Below are 18,710 nucleotides of genomic sequence, written 5' to 3' on the forward strand. Positions count from 1 at the left end.
TCTAGTAGTCTACAAGTCGCTGTACACATTAGTCTCCTTTATTAGTATAGAAGTCGCTGTGCAAATTTGCTTTTCTGTAATAGTGTACATGTCGCTGTACAAATTTGTCTGGCGTTATTAGTGTACAGCCGCTGCAAAATTATGGTTACTTTATTAGGAAGAGATGTAAAGAGCCTGGAAGCAACACCAATTCGGAATACAAATTGGTGTTGCTCTATTCGCGCACAAGTTGCTGTATAAATGAGTGTCGCTTTATTAGTGCATAAATTTCTGTACATATTAGTCTCGCTTTATTAATGTACAAGTTGCTGTACACATTAGTCTCGCTTTATTAATGTACAAATTTGTGTTTCTATAGTAGTGTACAATTCACTGTACAGATTTGTTTCTATAGTAGTGCGCAAGTCGCTGTACAGGATTTGTGTTTCTGTAGTAGTGTACATGTCACAGTACAATTTTGTCTGGCGTTATTAGTGTACAGTCGCTGCAAAATTATGGTTACTTTATTAGCGTACATTCGGAGAACAAATTGGTGGTGCCCTATTCGCGCACAAGTTTCTGTACACATTAGTCTTGCTTTATTAATGCACACGTTGCTGTACACATTAGTCTCGCTTTATTAATGTACACTTTGTGTTTCTCTAGTAGTGTACAAGTCGCTGTACAAATTTGCGTTTCTCTAGTAGTGTACAAGTTGCTGCACAAATTTGCGTTTCTCTAGTACTGTACAAGTCGCTGTACAAATTTGGGTTTCTCTAGAAGTGTACAATCGCTGTACAAATTTGTGTTTCTCTAGTAGTGTACAATCGCTGTACAAATTTGCGTTTCTCTAGTAGTGTACAAGTCGCTGTACACAATATTATTGCTGTTTTAGTGTACAATTATATATACAAATTACTGTCTCCCTATTACTGTACAAAGTGGTGTAGCGGTTTAGTGTACAAAGAGCTGTACAAATTGGTATCCATCTATTGGTATACAAATCGTTGTACACAAATATTTAGCTTTAAGCAAATCAAAAGTTAAATCATAAAATCACGCTTTAAATTATATTCAAGTCTAAGAAAAGTCAAATTTAATTTAATACTTACAAAGTATTTAAAATTTTTAATTATCAGAAAAATTAATAAGTTACGCGTTGTTCACAAGATTCTTTTCCTTCAACATTGAATTCTGGATTGTGGTAAAAATTCCAGAAGTTATTTTAATTCGTACAAAAATTAAGAATGATCAGCTTGATTTGAACAAGTATGAAACAATAGATGTGCGGAAGTGGACAGATAATTTCATCACAATCCAAAATGGTTGGGTTGTCGGACACAATTAAAGTTTTCCAGTTAACAACAGAATACACGGATCTCAGCAACACGTTAATGACTTCCGGATTTCTCATTGAACGTCCTCCAGAAGGTAAACACTGGGCTCATTAGAGCAAACCACTTCTGACGTTTTCATCCGTACGTCATAAACTCTTCAACACGCCATTATCAATAAGTCAACCGAATTTCTCTTGAATGTTACAGAAAATGTGTAATTGATGGTAAAGAATGATATTTTAAAGGTTTATTGAATTTACTGTCTGTAAATTAGGCGTTTTCTGTGGTCAGTTCTCTGTTTGCTGGATGGAAAACCGGCTTTCCAGAGAGAAAACCATGTAATCCTCCCTCATCTGAAATCGATTAACTCAGCGACGTTGTGAAAAAGACCCATAAAAATTCCTCACGTCATCAACTCAACGGGACTTGAACTCTGGTCTTTTCCACCCAGTGTGGGGAGGATGGCGATTCTACCAACTGTGCTACCACGAGAGCTGTATGCCTTTTGTTTTCTTACAGACACTACCTTGAAGACTTTGCAAACCCACCAGTTAGACCGATGTGTGAGCCGAATCTCCTTAGATGCATCTGCACAAGCTATTTGAAATAATTCTTCAGCCAGGATGGAAGAAGCGGCTACAAAACCTGACTTTTCTAACAGATAGTTCCATTTCTATTTAGTGGTTGGAGAATTTTTTCCTGGTTCATGAACTTGGTTGAAAAGACTCTTTTTGTATGTAGAGGGTCACATCCTTCAACCGAGGGACTACGGAGGTTAGAGTGCGCATAAAATGCACAGTGAAATAGTTGATGGTCTGATTTTAAAGAGAAGGTTGGCACGATAAGTTCTGCCTGACGTTTGTTGTGGAAAATGAGGTCGAGTTTGTGTCGTGTTTACAGAGATCTGTCTTCAACTCAGATTTCTAATTTCCATGAACATTCCACAGAAAATTTTGAAGGCGCTACTAAGATCACAATCTTGACTGCTTAATAGAAAATAATGCTGGATGGTCTTTTTTTTATTATTATTATTATTATTTACAAATGCACAAACCAGTTTTTCGATAAGTGGGCTTCATACTCGCAGATGTGAAAAAGATTTCATTGATCTCTTTTTAACAAACTTTCATGGAGATATAATCTTTGTACACGTGATTACAGAAATCCTCTTGCACCTCCATTGGAATTTCTCATTGACTTTTCGTGCCTTGGGCTGTTTTGAAATGCATCGAAGTAGTGCCCAACGAACCGTTGTATTTATGGACAACTCGCGATACGTAGACACTCTAAATTTTCGATAAATCTACTGAAGAGGCACTTACAATCGATGGACTGGATTATTATTCGTTGTGAGTCTCTTTCGTTGGCTGATGTAGAATTGCTGGGGAACAATGAAAGGGAGGAATAGGAGGAGGTTGTAAAGCTCACTGATCAATGACTGCTACGAGAAAGTCATTTATCGTGACCACTTATCTACATTTCACCCCCTGGCTGTTCGTATTGCTGCACATTGCCGAGATCATCCCCGAATAACACCATATTTAAGAACAGTCGATATGATAGTTTGCCAACGAGAAACTGCTTATTTCTCTGCATCCATTGATTTTCTATCGCTTATTAACTTCCTCAAATAAATGATTCTGACCGAATTACTTAGTAGATGTGACACCAGTCCTAATAGATGTATGCTTTTTTACATCTTAACTGATTTTTGCATATTAGGTGTCATAGCAAGGTTAAGGGATTGTTGTTGTTGTTGTTATATGGTTTTTAGGAGCATCGACTAACTCAGTCACGTTGTGAAAAAGGCCCATAAAAATTCCTCCCGTTATTGATGGGACTCGAACTCAGATCTTTTCCACCCGGTGTGGGGAGGACGGCGATCCCACCAAATGTGCTACCCACGAGGGCCCTGTGGAAGTGACTTTAGATTTCAGAATAACGGTCCAGTGTGAGGCAAAAGACCAAAAAACTTCATTTAGGTAAAAAACAGAAACAAGAGTTGAAGAATCTGGGATTTGGTAGTTGTGTTCCTGTAGAACTACAGTCCAGTTGTGTGACTGGACTGTACAACAGTGGAAAACACCACTTGAGTTGGCTAGTATCGATTTACCTCTTGCAATAAGGATTTCAAAGATTTCCAATTGAGAATGTGTGGGATATGTCTGAAAGAGTAGATTTTCCGGCTTCGCAGTCCTCTACCTTCCACAATACAGCAGCTGAAAAATATCTTAATGGAAGAATGGTGAAATCTGAAGCTAGACTCCCTCAAACACCTACCGGGCTGTAATTTGGGCAAAAGGTGGCCCTACCAGATATTAAATAAAGGTTTCTAATTTTTTGGACACTGAGTTTATATCACTGGCCAAAAATATTCACTCAGGTTTGATACGCGTGTGAGCAAGTATTACGAAACATATTTGGTCTTCTTTTCTTCTAGATTATGTTGGGTCCATAAACCAAAATTGGTTTCTGCTGATCTAGTATTACATCAGTGAAATTATTGGACAACTTATGATCTGTTCCTCATTTCGAACAATTAAATTACCTCTGTGCAAGCCAAATGATGTTTAAAATGAAATATTGGAACCAACACCACCTGTTTTACCGTTTTACCACCTGGGGTACAAGTGGCCCCAGGCGGTAAAACGGTTCCTTAAAGAGAGTAGATACGCAGAGGGGTAAACAAAGTCATTTTTTGTGAAAATGGCATTATCAGAACATATATTTTCAATATTTATTTGACCAGATACCTATAAAAATTAAAATATTGGTAGAACCGCTGGAAGTCCTAAAAACTGGCTGTAAAAATCGACTGATTAGCATCATCAAGATCGCTTAACCATTGCTGGATCACTACTCTTGGAACCACATAGGCAGCAACTCAGCTTAGGATGAGAACTGTTTCCTGATTACACATCTTCTGTAGGATATGTTCTCAATAAACTTCTTGAAGTCCGCATCAATCTTTTCGAGCATTTCCATGGGCAGGAACCTCTCAACTTTCTTATATAACGAATATATCTTTTTAAGACTCCTGAAATTTGACCATTACTTTTTATATTAAATTTTAATGTTTAAGTTGGTTTTCTTCAGTTATTTGAACTCTGTTTTCTGCGTGTATATCAGTCTTAGCTGAATAAAAGGTTTAAATTGGAATGTCAATTGGTCAAATGTATCCTTTTAAAATATGTTCAAATTATGTTTTAAAAAGCGAAATTTTGCTTTGCATTTGAGATACATCTTAATATTCGTTCTAGACTTTAATATAAAACTGGATGCATAAAAGATACCAGCTGGATATTTCGGATAAGAAAAGATATCGGCACAAAGAAGGTTTTTGGAAAGTCAGTAAGTACAGAAAGCAGAGACTTAGATTGACATTTCAAAAACTTCGATCGAATATACTCTACAATGCATCTTATAAAGAACAGGAACCTTTAAAACGCTTCTTTACACACTCAAAGAACAAGATATTTTATCGTGATTATTTACTAACTTATTAGTAAAGTTATAAGTTATTTAGTAAGTTCAAGAGGATTTTAAAATACATACACTGCCCTGTCGTTAATATCCGGACACCCCTCCATGGATGGGGAAACACGTCACAGAACCTGCTATAAATATGCACACTGGGCTTCGAACAAGCAATTGCAAAAGTGGACAAGCAAGATGACATGTTCAACAGAATTACCTTAACAGTTCAACAGAACTAATCACTTCAACAAATGCTAGATGCCGATTAATATGGTGTAAGGAGCGCGAATCCTGCACTGCAGAGCAGTGGAAAACAGTCCTATGGACAGACGAGTCGAGATTCGCACTCTACCAGTCTGATGGCCGTTCCTGGCTGTGGCGAATGCCAGGGGAACAGTTATTTCCTGATTGCATCCTCCCAACGATGAAGTTTTGTGGAGGCAGTGTCATGGTATGGGGCTCCTTTCATGGTTTGGCTTGGGCCCATTAGTCGTTATAGATGAAACCATGAATGCTGTGCAATACCAGGACAGCCTGGACAATTATGCACTTCCTACATTATGGCAATACTTCGGGGAAGGCCCATACCTGTATCAGCAAGACAACGCGCAATGCCATACTGCTCCGGTTAGAACAGAGTGGTTTGAGGACATTGGTGTAGAAAAGTTGGATTGGCTAGCCCAGAGTTCTGATCTGAACCCTATCCAGCATCTTTGGGATGTATTGGATCGCTGGGTGCGTGCACGTCGAGATTGCCCAAAGAACAAGGCCGTACTGGTGGCTGCATTAAAGTGGAGGAACATATCGCGTGGCAGCATATTTTCCAAAATTTGCTTATAAAGGGGATAGATGATACCCCGCTAACTTCATCCACTAGTGGTTCTCATTTACATATCAATGCCAATCGTACAGATACTGATCCTTGTAGAAAAGAAAACCGTTTTTAAGGTTTTTGATTTAAAGAAAACATAACCAAAACAGCTACTTGTTTGAACTGGTCAATTGTGATATATTTTATCCATTTTGATTGTTGAATCGTATCTAAGGGAAAAAAGTACTGTGCTCAATCATCTCTTTTTGGACAATGGATGAGACTTTCCACAGAAGGAACGGCAGTATTTTGTTAGGTTTGTTCAAAATAAGTCAAGCGTATTAAAAGATTCAAATTAAATCTCCTCGTGAGTACTGTTGCTCAAAGGAGAATAAAAGTAAAATGTTTCGGTCTCTATCGATTCAGATTAATTCCGACTCTTCTAAATACTGCATGTTTTTCTCGAGATGTACGTGAAGTTCTAACTTATAGAAATATACATGTACCATTGAAAAACTATGCAGTCCATCTTTCCATTCATTCCTGAAGAATTAACTGTTTTGTTGATATCATCTCCTAACAAATCAATATCGTTCGAAAATTATACAAGTTTGCTTTGTAACTCAGCAATCCAACAAAGAGGATAATTCCTTGTGGCTTGTTTAGGCTAAACTAATGACTGGTGTGGCAGATGTTTAGTGAACATGGTCGTGGGAAAGTTGTGCACTGAAGAAGCAGGTAAAATTCGATTATAGCATGTGTTGTTCTTTACAGAAAAATGCTGGAAAGAACGGGACTTGGCTTTAATGTGCTTAATTTCATCAAAGATAGTTTTGACTTTGATGCGAATGATTCTGTTTGGATCGAAGATGCTCAGAACTTCGCATTCAAATGTGGGTCAAAACCTAACTATTATTTACGTGTACTTTTGCTGTCTAGCCAATGGTATCAAATGGTATACACCCTCCTGGCACTTTGCCGTCCCGGGGTGGTTTCCTTATGGAAATAAACGGATAATAATAATAATAAAAAAGTTCTCGAGACATGCGGTTCTTATTTACATGATTCTTTAGATATTATGGACATTGTTTACGAAATTGCACGAAACGATGGACGGTACTTTGCAACATTGCCATTTTCCAGAAATTGGTGTCAGTCAACAAGTATCTGGACCTAACCACTGCATTTCTTCCTTCTGGTGTTTCTCTACTCAAGGCCGAACCAAAAACCCGGGTACCAGAATTAATGGTGTGGCTACCCAGTTCCCCTTGTCGAAACTGAAGGAAGTTGCCCCTATATTTGGATTTGGGACCCATTTCAAACTGGAGGCTTGAACTCGTTTCATTTTCCAAGGACTAGGAAATCTCCACTATTGAGATGATGCTACAAATACCATCAGATCACATCTCTTGATCTTGAAAGAGCTTTTTATGCTTACCTGCTAATTCTCTCTGGATAAAAGGCGAAGCTTTACTTCTGAAGAACTTGGAAAATATCGTTGCAATGCTAATATTTTTAATAATCTTTGTGAGAATCCTTCATTTTTTTTCTTTCAAAAAATATAAGTTATTAAGGTATATTTTGGCATTGCAATACATATGTAACTCCTTTTAAGAGCACATACGCATGCATAAATCCACTTTTTAATTCATATAAATCCCATCTCTAGCTAATAACTTTCGTTTAATACGCAGACTAACAAAGATCATAAACACAGTTTGGAGAACGCGCTTTAAAATCTTCCCCTCCATCAAAATAACTGTCCACCTCTGGTCCAATGAAAATTAAAAAAAAAAGTACTCAGCTTCAAATATTTAGAAAATATTTTGTATCATTTTAAGCCATAAATTTTAAACTTTAATAACTTTTAGACACCAGCTGTGACTTGGTGTCAATTTAGGGATTATCCATAGTAGGATAATCAATTTTTGTTTTTTCATTTTTGTACCTTTTCGTGTCAAAGTCTCTGAATTTTATGACCCCACCAGTAGTGGTCGTAATCCATTCCCTCTTGGGATAACCATCTTCCACAGACAGCTACATATTAAAAATGTAAATAATATACGTTTACAATAATGTCACTGATCCAGGCTTTCTACGAGGGAAGTTAAATAGTAAATTGGGAGCAATATTTCAAACAAGCACATTGCTTTCAATCTATGATTTTTGCATAAATTATTTAAGTAAATTATTCCCTATTTATGTACATAAATTATTCTTAAGAACAGCAATTTCTGAATAAATCATGATATTATACACTTTTTGAAAATAGCACGAACTAAACATCTACTGCCACGCCACAACCGTGAAGCGGCTAACTTGCGAAACTGATTAATGAAAGTCAATTAGGTCATCGCCTATTCAATTCCTTTACATAATTAAAAATGTATTTATTTCATTCTAGTTAATTTAAACCATATCCTTAATTATAATATTTCTAATGGTCCACAATTGTAGGTGGTAAATTTCTTAAGGAATTAGAATAAATTAGTGAAAAACAACCGATTCTGTACAATTGCCAAATAGGCTATAATGCGAGTGAGTTTTTAAAAAGCTGAACTTTTTTTTTTTTCAATTTAGTTATTTAATTTCTATATAAAAGATTTGAAACTAATAAATTAATTGTAAAAGAAATAAAATTTTAATTTTTAAGAAAAATTAATTAAAAATGAATATTTATTTAACTAGGCACCTTTTTTTAATGATATAAATTTATTCCCTTGTGTAATTGTTTTATTTTGATGTGCAGTTAATGCTTGATTGTTTTATTTGATGCTTGTTTTAGCTTCATGTGCAAGTAATGTTTAATTGTTTTATTTTTAAAAAAATATATTTTTAAATTAGTTTTAATCAAAAAACTATAACTAATTAATCAATTTTTATGCCACACTATTTGCATGACAATCTAAAAAAAAAAACAAGAAATATGCATTAAAAAACTAAAATATGCTGTTCAAGGGAGAAGTAATTTAACTTCCGATGAATTAAATAAAAAAGAAATCGAAAGAAATCAAAAGAAATTCAAAAAAGAATCAATTACCAGAGTTGATCGATATTCTAAAAGAGCACTATACTGTATGTTAAAATATTTGCATTTGCAATGTTTAATTTCAAAGTTCAATCTATTCTGAAAAGAGGGTTGTGTAGAGTGCCACCTGGTGTCACCATACAAATTGAAAACAGAATTAAAAAAAAACAAAATGGCTTTCGATAATAAACTTCTTTGCATCAGTTTGAATGGCATCCAGTCACATGGTATCGAATAGACATTAATATTGCGTGTGTCCAAATGTTCATCTTTCAGTTGCCACATCCAGTTCCTATAATCAATTATAAATGCATGTATGGAGTCACAATCTGCCCAAACAGATTAATCTGCTACGAAGGACATAATTAACAAATATCAAATCATTTACAATGATTATTTTAATAGTTACTAAAGAATTTATTTTGGCTCATTTTATTTTCTTCTGTAGATTATTTTTTCTCATTACTGACAGAAGGGTTTGGATTGAAGAGAATACACGCTTTTAAATATATTTCAAAGAGACAGTTTTCAATTTTGTACTTCTGATGGTTTGCCATAGGATTATCTTTTTTATTTTTCATGCTGGCAATATTCTTTAGTGTTTTGATGTATACTTCCTGTCGGCATGGTTTATTGGAGATGTACAAAAGAACAGTCAATTTTGAATGGATTTATCAACCGAAGTGATGCAGAAGGTGGGGAGAAAGAAGTCCATACGATGTCGTATTCGCAGGAATGATCTTAAATTTCGAAAGATTCGTGTATTATTTATGGCAATTGTATTGAAGAGTCTTCAGATTATAAATGGAAAACAGTCTAAGTTAAGACACCTAAGGAATATCCTGATTCCTGTGGATATGATTTAAGATTGTCTACATTGATGTGTTGATTGATTAATTTTCAAGATGGCTTCATGGTTCGCTAGATATCAATCACATAACTCTTGTATGTGTTCTAACAAACCAAATAAATATTTTATATTTGCATTCACACTTAGAAAAGCTTTAGAGATGTGGATTCCGGAAGGATGTCAAACTCAAACGTGGAGCTAAATGATTTGCGACAAATGAAGAGGAAAGAAAAAGAGAAATTGTTGAAGCTAAAAGTAAATAAGAAATCGGAGGTGGATAGGATCCATTCAGCAAAAGAGATAAGCAAATCTTTAGTCATAATTATGAGAGCATTCTAAGATTCAGAAGAGTTCCCCATAAATGGGGCAAGCCGAGTAATTACAGACCTGTAAGATTGAGTTCTGTTCCAGGGAAAATAATGGAGTCACCAGTTAAAAAGTAATGCAGAACCATCTAGACAAGAATGCAGTTATAGGGAAATCATAGATGTGTTTGTTAAGGGGAGATCTTGTCTGATCAATCTGACTGGATATTATGCTCTAGTATCAAAGCAACTGGATGCAAAAAGTCATTTTGACATAGATTTCAGAAAAGCATTCGATACATGATCCACATGAAAGACAATTGTACAAATTGGAACCGTATGTCATCAAGAGCAAATAGTTATGGACAAAGGGATAGTTGGGTGGGAGAAGACAGAGAGGGTTATTAAAGCAATAATGGGCTAAGGCTTTGAATGGAATCAGTAAATTAAATGCTGATGCTATCCTTTCCCTTGCTCAGACAACATACACACACAACGCACACAACGAGGCATAAATTTAAATTGAGAAAGGATGGTTTGTACGCTGTACAAAAATTTGCTTTCAGCCATTAACTATTGGAACAAATTTCCATTTGGTGTTATGCAAGTGGATAGTTTGAATCCGCTTGGAAACCTGCTTTCTTGTATCATTTGTCACTATTAAACAGCAAATAGTAAAGCGGCCATGCACATCGTTTCAATTTTCTAGGACATCGCATCTCTAGCCATTTATTTTAATAAAAGTATTCATTTTTCACAGAAGGGGGGGTCTAGATTTTGGCAGGGCTCTATAATAATAATTAAATAAGGTTATTTTAAAATGTATTTTGTAAGAAAAATATTTGTTTAGCATTGATTTTAATAAAATCAGCAGTCCTATCAGTAATGGTATTCAGTGTATTACTTTTTGAAAGAGATTTTGTAATTATCAGTCTCTTCGGTACAGAAAGAGTAGTACAAAAGAATGCCTATTTGAGTTCTTAAATAAGCAAGGCATCTCTTTTTTTTCACAGTGTCCATCAGTCAGCAAATAAGAACTAGAGAACGACTTCCATCGGATGGATTTTCATGATTTGGTTCTCAGGCAAAGATTTGTTCACCAAACTTCAAATTTCAATTAAAATCGGACCAATAGAAAGTTGGCATTTTGGCGAAAGTTTTGTGCTTTTATTGGGAATTTTTAAGAATTTTTGAGTTTTTTAATTGGGCATTTCTTTTCATAAAATCTCGAATTGTCTTAAAAATATCAGTTTATAATAATTCGGATGTTGGAGCACTACTCTATAGGAAAAAGTCTAAACTATACTAAATTTTCATCATATGTTCCGTTAGTCTCTGGAGGAGGTTTAGACATGATTCGATTCTATACCCCCCTCCTAGTCCCCCCCAAAAAATTGCTATAAATTTCGAACAGCAGCACCGATCCTTTTCAAAAAAAGTAAGGACTTGGAGCATTCTATTTCAAAAGAAGCTTTTCTATTCTTGAAGATTGAACCAAAATCATGTCGATGAATGTCCCATTTTCCTTGTTCACCCTTCTCCCCCTTAGAAAGTAAGAGGGAGGGGTGCCCAAGAGAAATAAGGGGGTAAAGAAGTAGGAGAAGAGGGTGCACATGGTACTTCACCACACAAATCCCATCTCACAATATCATCAGGTGGTGAAGTTTAGGTAAGCTCTTCTTGAGTATGATCCAGAAGTTTTTTCTCTCTGAAGTGCATTATTTAACTTTAACTTACATCAAGGAGCATTTTATCCACTATATTTTGAGCTATTATTGAGTTTAAATTTCTAATGGGCAGAACGAACAAAATTAATTTTCAGATATCTTCAAATTAAAACATAAAGTGTGCACGACAGATGCTAGTAGATCTAGCTCCTCTCCCGTGTCTATAATCAATAAAGGCAAGATCGTCTAAGTCTTTCATCAGGAATTTGATCTTTAATCAGAAAGTGGGCAGCGAGCAGTCCTTTCGATTATATCTCGAGACAAAATTTAAGATTAAGAACATCACCATCTCCTCTCGTATCTTTTCCGCATCCGTTGGAATCTCGCTGCACCTTTGACAGAGGGAGCACTCCACAAGTTCCCTCCTCCTAGAGAAATGTAATCTGCCAATGCGTTGGTCGATTGTCCACAGCGCATTCGAAACGCGCCGAGGCCGGCAGACACTCTTAGCTCAAGCATTGACGCCGTTCCCTACATCAGTCTCGCTCTTTCTCTCTCTTTCTCTCTCTCTTTCTCTCTCTCTCTTTCTCCATCTTCCCCAGTTAGTCTTTACTAGAAGTTCCTCATTTCTCCCCTCTGGTGGTCCATTGGAAGTATCCCTTCAACCCCATCCGAAGTTCAGTGTGAGTTCCAAGATTTGACCATGTCCTAAAAGCAGCGTTCGTAGTCCGTTGCACGCGAACGAAGTATACAACAGCGTCGGCTGTATTGGGGGAGAATGGCCGCACCGACAAGGGGTTGGTGTACTTTTCGGTTGCGACTGCGCCGACATCGCTGCTAGTTGAGGATGTAATATTTTTCTACGCGCACCCACTGCTTAGGCCTAACCGTACTGAAACTTCTATCATGCTAGGATGCAGGTTGAATGTCTGTAGAGAGCCATGAGTTGCACAGAAATATTCTGTCTGATGTTTGCCTGTTCCCTGGCTGTCCAAGGTAAGTTTTTCTTAGAGTTTTTCATTCATTCATAATTGTGAAAGTGTGGGGTGTTTCGCTAATGCGAGCCATTCAGAAGCCATGAGTTGCATGTAGATTCCTTTACATCAATCAAGCCATCCAACACTGAAACAGTAGCCAATCCATTGAGTAAATGCATTTTCTTATCTGCGGATAGATTAAAAAAAGAAATCCAAAACGTTAGAAGTTCATTTAAAACGGAGAGTACACAGAGATGCGAATAAAGGTCATTGAACGTATTTGAAATGGTCTATCAAAAGGTTTTTGATTCATTCGTGGTTTATGTACAGTTGTGGTTCAGAAACTTGCCAAAAATATATAAAATATAAGGCAAGGAACACAAAACACACACGTCTACCATCCATTGTGGATAGACGTTTCTTTTTCTATGAAGAAAAGCTCTGATTGGCTTATTCTTAACTAATGACATTATGCTTTTTTTTTTTTTAATATTATGTTTAATTTATCCATAATCGTTTTCTAAATAAAATATTACTCAAGAATAATTCTGTTATATTTAAATAAGATAGTTAAGTTTAAAAAGAATTAAATGTCATTGGCACCCAATCAAATATTTGATAAGATATTTATATAATTTATGTACAGCACTATGCATGAAATTATGTTCACCAATCTGCTATCACAATTGTTGCTTCCAGACTATTGGTATTTGTATTAATTCTTAATCTCATATCTCCGAGATTAAGGTATTGATTAAGATTAAATAATAAGTTAAGGCATCCACACAAAAGATGTAAATTAATTTAGAATTACTTGTCTCCTGTCGATCCAAATTGGTTCTTTTTATGTTTATTCTGTCTGTTCTGGAACTCTGGTGTTGTTTTTGGCTCTTTTGTTATTGTGTAAACAAGTGGAGGTATTCTGGCTTGAGGTTTACTCCTTCTTACTAGTTGATGGCTTGTTCTCTGTGGCTTCTGATGAAAACTAATTCCTAGAATTTTCTTCTGTTATAGTTTAAATTTATAGACAGCATGGAAGCCAAATTAAAATCCCATTCCAACTGTTATTCCAAAATATGCATGGCTGGGTTGGACTTGTCTACCCTTCTATGTTTTGTCCATGGTGTGTTCTCCTAACCTTGTTATGAATGAAACGATTCTTCCAAATATACTTAACCACACTCACAGATGAGTTGGTATATGGGCCCTCTTGGGTTATTAATAACTCTTTGGGTTGTTGGAGTGTTCTTTTCAGCAACTTTGAACCTGTAGATGAGTGGGGACATTGAAAACTTTTGCAAGAATTCAGGGGTATGGGAATGCTTCCTGAGTTGGTGGATTGGAAGCTCTTTTTGTACATCTAATTGTGATTTCTCTTAGGATAAAGGACCCGATGACGCCTACCTTTGTTGAAATTTAAAATAATATCAGTACTCGTTGGTCTCTGTACGATTTCATAGACGTATTGTTGGTCTTGTGTGATTAAGTGAATGTATAGAAGAAGGTTTTGATTAACTTCAACTTCCATTGTAAAAGTGACATTGAAGACCTGCAGAGGTTATTGAAGAATTTGTTGATTTCTTCCGTACCTTGATCCCACATGGCGAGAACATCATTGTCTTATTATTTTTTATTTTTCTCTTGTGAGCAATCTCTTGCAAGATGTCTAAAGGACATCTTATAATAATCCACAAGAGATTGCTGTCTTTCTTAGAGGAAATTCATCTCGATCCTAGGTCGAGGATTGGAATGTAAGGACAAAATAGGAGAAACAAATACACTACGTAATTCAACTATTTTTGTATGCCTATTTTGAAGTACAGCACTCTGATTGAGGATTCTTCTTCAAAGGTTTAATGCCAGTTCAGTGAATGAGATTAAACTATGGTAACATTAATTTTACATTGGACCTTAATAAACATGAGCTGTTGTCTGACTGGATTTCACTTATTTTAACAACAGTTATTTCATTAATGGGCTAGAACAGTAGGTACGCTTTCTTCTGGAGACTTCAATTCCTTCCGAAAACAGACAAACACAGCATAATAAAAAAAACAGAATTCTCATTTTATTGATCAAAGGTGAGTAGTATGGATTAGTTTAATTGGGGTGGGGGAATGCCCTCACTGGTAGTGTGTAATAATAATAGCAATAGTAGTAAATGTAATAAAGTCCACAAATAATCAGTGATCATGATGTGCAATGAATTTGACAGAAATGCAATATAAAGATGTCTTCGCTGGTAATGTCATCTTCCAACTTACTCCTTGGACTCATGCATTATTAGTTCTGCAATCCAGAATACATTCGTATCGATGACTGAATACGATTTTGTTCCAGTGCGATTGGCTGTAATATATGTTTTGAAAAAGGAGAAAGTGTGTCGTTATTCCCAAGCGTATTGATTTTTGAAGGTCATTGGAAGCATTTCAAGATTAAGGACTCAACATTGGCATCGTTATTCCTTACAAATCCATCGCAAAATGAGGCCAACAACAAATTGTTGAGGAGGGTATAAAAATAGTTATTGGGGAAAGCTTAAGGAAAACTCAATGAAGTTCCTTGGCCAGGCGAGTGATCTCCACAGGATTGATTAATATGAATTTAAAAGGGAATGCTTGGGTCCATGTTAAGACATTGGTTTCTTTTGTTCTTCTTTTTAACGTGACCAATTAGGAAAAGTTTTTGAAATCTGTGATGCTCTAGGATCGTGGATGAATTGTAGGATCGAGGTGTAAGAAGAAATATATGGATACTGGACTTCAGTTTCTGTTGGTTGTAATTTTCAAGAAAAAAGCAGCAGCAAGAAGGATGGTTCTTCCAGAGACCAGAAATAGAGAAAAAATTATGAAGAAAACTTAAGTTGGAGAGTTTGGAAAATGACTAACTGATGCATGTGTTCGGACTACTTTGAGAAAAATAAGTGTAATTACAGATGGCAATTTAGAAGAACAGTGTCCTCTGAAAACACCTCTGTGCTTGGAAGTGGAGTGGGTTTGTACGAGAAGGATCGCTAATTAATATGACTGTTTCCTTTTGGAAAGAGGCCATGAATTTTTCAGCACACTGAGTGATTGAGTATTCCAGGTTGAGCGCAATTTTGATTTGTACACGATTAACAGCGAAAAATAATTGAGGTTTATATAAGGTTCTTTTCTGAGAATTGGAATGTTTTGCAAGTGAACATAAGTAAATTAGCTTCTTTTTTGGTAGGAATGAAGACAAAATGCAATGTCGAAAGATTGAAGGTCAGTTATATTCTTTAAGTCGCTTCAGTGGGATTGACTTCCAGGTCAGCATTTTGAAACTTATGATGGATATTCGAATACACTAGTTTTCAAAACTTAAATAATACGCCTACTTTGTAACGCATTCTTCTAATATAAATTATAATGAACATACAATAAGCAATCATTGCATACCCAAAAGCTGGCGTCGATTTCCATTACTGCATGAAAATTAATGTGGGGAGGGGGTTAAATAGTTGAATCCACGGCTATACCGTTGATGACATAGACAATTCTTTACCTTTTCTCTTTTGGTAAACCAACCAGTCTCACAGGGTTTCCATTGAGTTAATGTCGAAAAGGACCTACATGAATTTTCGCAATGGGCAGCTAACGGAAGGCTAAAGACTGTACAAGCAAAAGCAGATGCAACTATATTGCAATGGTCAGGCCACACCTAGAGTACTGTATACAGGTCTGGAGGCCTCATTTCAAGAAGGATGTAGAGCTGCTGGAACGAGTACAGAGAAGGGCAACAAGATTAGTGAATGGAACAAAGGGGTGCTCTTACGAAGAAAGGCTTAAGTTTTGCAAATTACAGTGTCTGGAGACTAGGCACCAGCGAGGTGATCTGATAGAGGTGTATAAAGCCTTGAATGGTTTAAGCATGCTCAATGCTGATGGGATTCTTCCTCTCGCTCAGAATAATCACCTGAGAGGGCATAAATTCAAATTGAGGAAAGACAGATGTAGGATAGACGTGCGGAAATTTGCCTTTAGCCAGCGAGTGGTTGGTTGGTTGGTGGAACCGACTTCCATCCCTTGTCGTGGAAGTTGATAGCCTAAATAAGTTTAAGGCTCAGCTGGACAGGTATTTCGAACGAACAGAGGGGTGAAGTGGTTTTTTTTTTTTTTTTTTTGGCTGATGCTGCATAAGCTTGCTTTCTTGCATCAAATGCCTCTACTAGTGCTAATGCTAATGCTAATGTTGAGTGTTCTGTTGTCTATATCCTTTGGAAAAGACTCCACAGTTCATGAACTGATATTACAATTAGAAAGCAACAGCCTGGAATGAAGATAGATGCCGTAGACTGTTGGAACGGTGAAAGAACACTATCTGGTCTGTTTTCAAATCTCATAACCACTTGAGATCCTAAAACGATTGTGTCTGCCTCCCCATACAGAGAGATATACTTGGATGGCCCTTTGTAAAGACGACCGATGGTATTTGTTTCCCTCGTCGCAGAGAAAGCGCCTGAATCGGTGCAGACACCATGTTACACAGGTTCAAGACGGATGACTATGTGTATAGTTTTTCAGAGTCCTGATAATCTGGATTCCAGAGGTACTGGAAGGAGCAAGGAAACACAAGAGTTCCCAATAACATCATTGAAAGAGACCTATTGGCGTAGTGTGCTGGTTTGAACGGACATCTCTTTGAGTGGATATACCGGCCTGCGTGTGCTTTCAAGGAGCTACTTGACTACATTGCAATATAGAAATGACACCTCTATTTGAAGAGCTATGAGAGCAGTAGGAGACATTTCATCTTGGAGGACGATAATGCCCAATGACATCGCCTCAGAGTGGTTAACGACTGTGTCTTATGGGCTTAGAAATTATTTCTCGTGAATTAATGGGTATCATCGTTATCTAGACTTCTTAATAGCCCCAGCAGTAATTCCAATATTGCTGACAGCCGTGTATTATAGTGAAAGTTGTTGTTGAGTATGATTTTAGGAGCATCAGCGACTAAGGCCATATTGCTCCGTGTATACTGTTTGTAAATTTCATGTGGTCTGTGGTTGATTTTCTGTTTTGCTGGACGATTCCTCACGCCATCGACAGGACTCGAAGAACTCAGGTCTTTACCACCCGGTGCGGGGAGGTTATAATGAAAAACCACACTCCTATTGACCAGACACTGGCATTCCAATCATGACCAATTTGTTCTAAATGATTTATGCATCTATATTCATTGTCATTTGATCATTTTCTATTTACTAATCCGTAACATGATTGGTAAAACAGTCATCATCCCCACACCTGGGAGAAAATATCCGAGTTCGAGTCCCGTCAATAACGCGAGGAATTTTTAAGGGCATTTTTCACAACGTGGCTGAGTTAGTCGGTCTCAGGCGATGGTAGCATGGTTTTTTCCCCGGAAACTCGGTTTTATGGCCCAGCGAACAGAAAATCGACCACAGAATACAAGAAATTTGCAGACAGTATATAAGGAGCAATATGGTAGTCACTGATGCTCCTAAAACCATACTATGACAACAACAATCATAGCACTCAATAAAGATTAATCGAATATTTCTGAGATTTCCCACAATATGCTCTTTTTGTAAATGTTTCTAAAGTTTTGGTAACTAGTGTAGATGTGATTATTTCTCCAGAGTAAGGTTTCTTAAATTGGAAGGTAGAATTGTAGAATGGCATTATTGGAAGTTAGAACAATGTTATTCTGCAAATATTATTCCACTTAACGCTGTTGTCATGACAAACCACACGACATTTGGAATGGCCATGAGAACGCAGATTCATTGAAGAAGAAGATATCACCGCCAAGTTGTGATCTGAAGTTCTCAAAAGACAGAGAAATAGCAGAGGAATTTCTGCTGTTAACCGATTGTTGGTGAAGAAAAGATGTTAATCGATTATGGTGAGGAAAAGATCAAGAGTCTTAGGTGTGCAGTTATCATTTACTAATGATGTGGGAACAATTTACATAAAAGTCATTGGTAAGAGCAAAATCGTCAGTGTCCTTGATCGTTTGGTAGGTACACTTAGAAAATGTATGCCCGAAGTCCAGTTGGCACACTTAGACAGGGTATTGATTTCATAAGTGGGGAACTTATTGCGAAGATCGTCAAAAAGGTCTGGGTAATTTCTTGGGTGATTTGCATAATGTGGGGCTTAAAATCCCCGAAATGCTCTTTGAGCTCATTGAGTCATAAGAAACTAAGTTTCATATATTACACAAGGAACACTGACGGTTCATGTCCCATAATGTATTTCATATATTTCACAATATACTGACGCCTCA

General features: G+C 36.6%; 1 protein-coding gene across 1 annotated transcript in view; it reads left to right on the plus strand.

Moving 5' to 3' along the window:
• Positions 1 to 12,370: 12,370 nt before the first annotated feature.
• Positions 12,371 to 18,710, plus strand: part of LOC150088802 (acetylcholine receptor subunit beta-like 1) — an 88,066-nt gene continuing 81,726 nt past the window's right edge. The window contains exon 1 of the mRNA XM_090370906.1: positions 12,371 to 12,450. Within this exon, the coding sequence (XP_090227032.1) occupies positions 12,396 to 12,450 (55 nt within the window). The 5' untranslated portion in view covers positions 12,371 to 12,395. The remainder of the gene's footprint in view (positions 12,451 to 18,710) is intronic.

This window comes from Mastigoproctus giganteus, chromosome 3 (genome assembly GCF_048544385.1).
Source record: "Mastigoproctus giganteus isolate SK-2022 chromosome 3, ASM4854438v1, whole genome shotgun sequence".
Lineage (NCBI taxonomy): Eukaryota > Metazoa > Arthropoda > Arachnida > Uropygi > Thelyphonidae > Mastigoproctus > Mastigoproctus giganteus.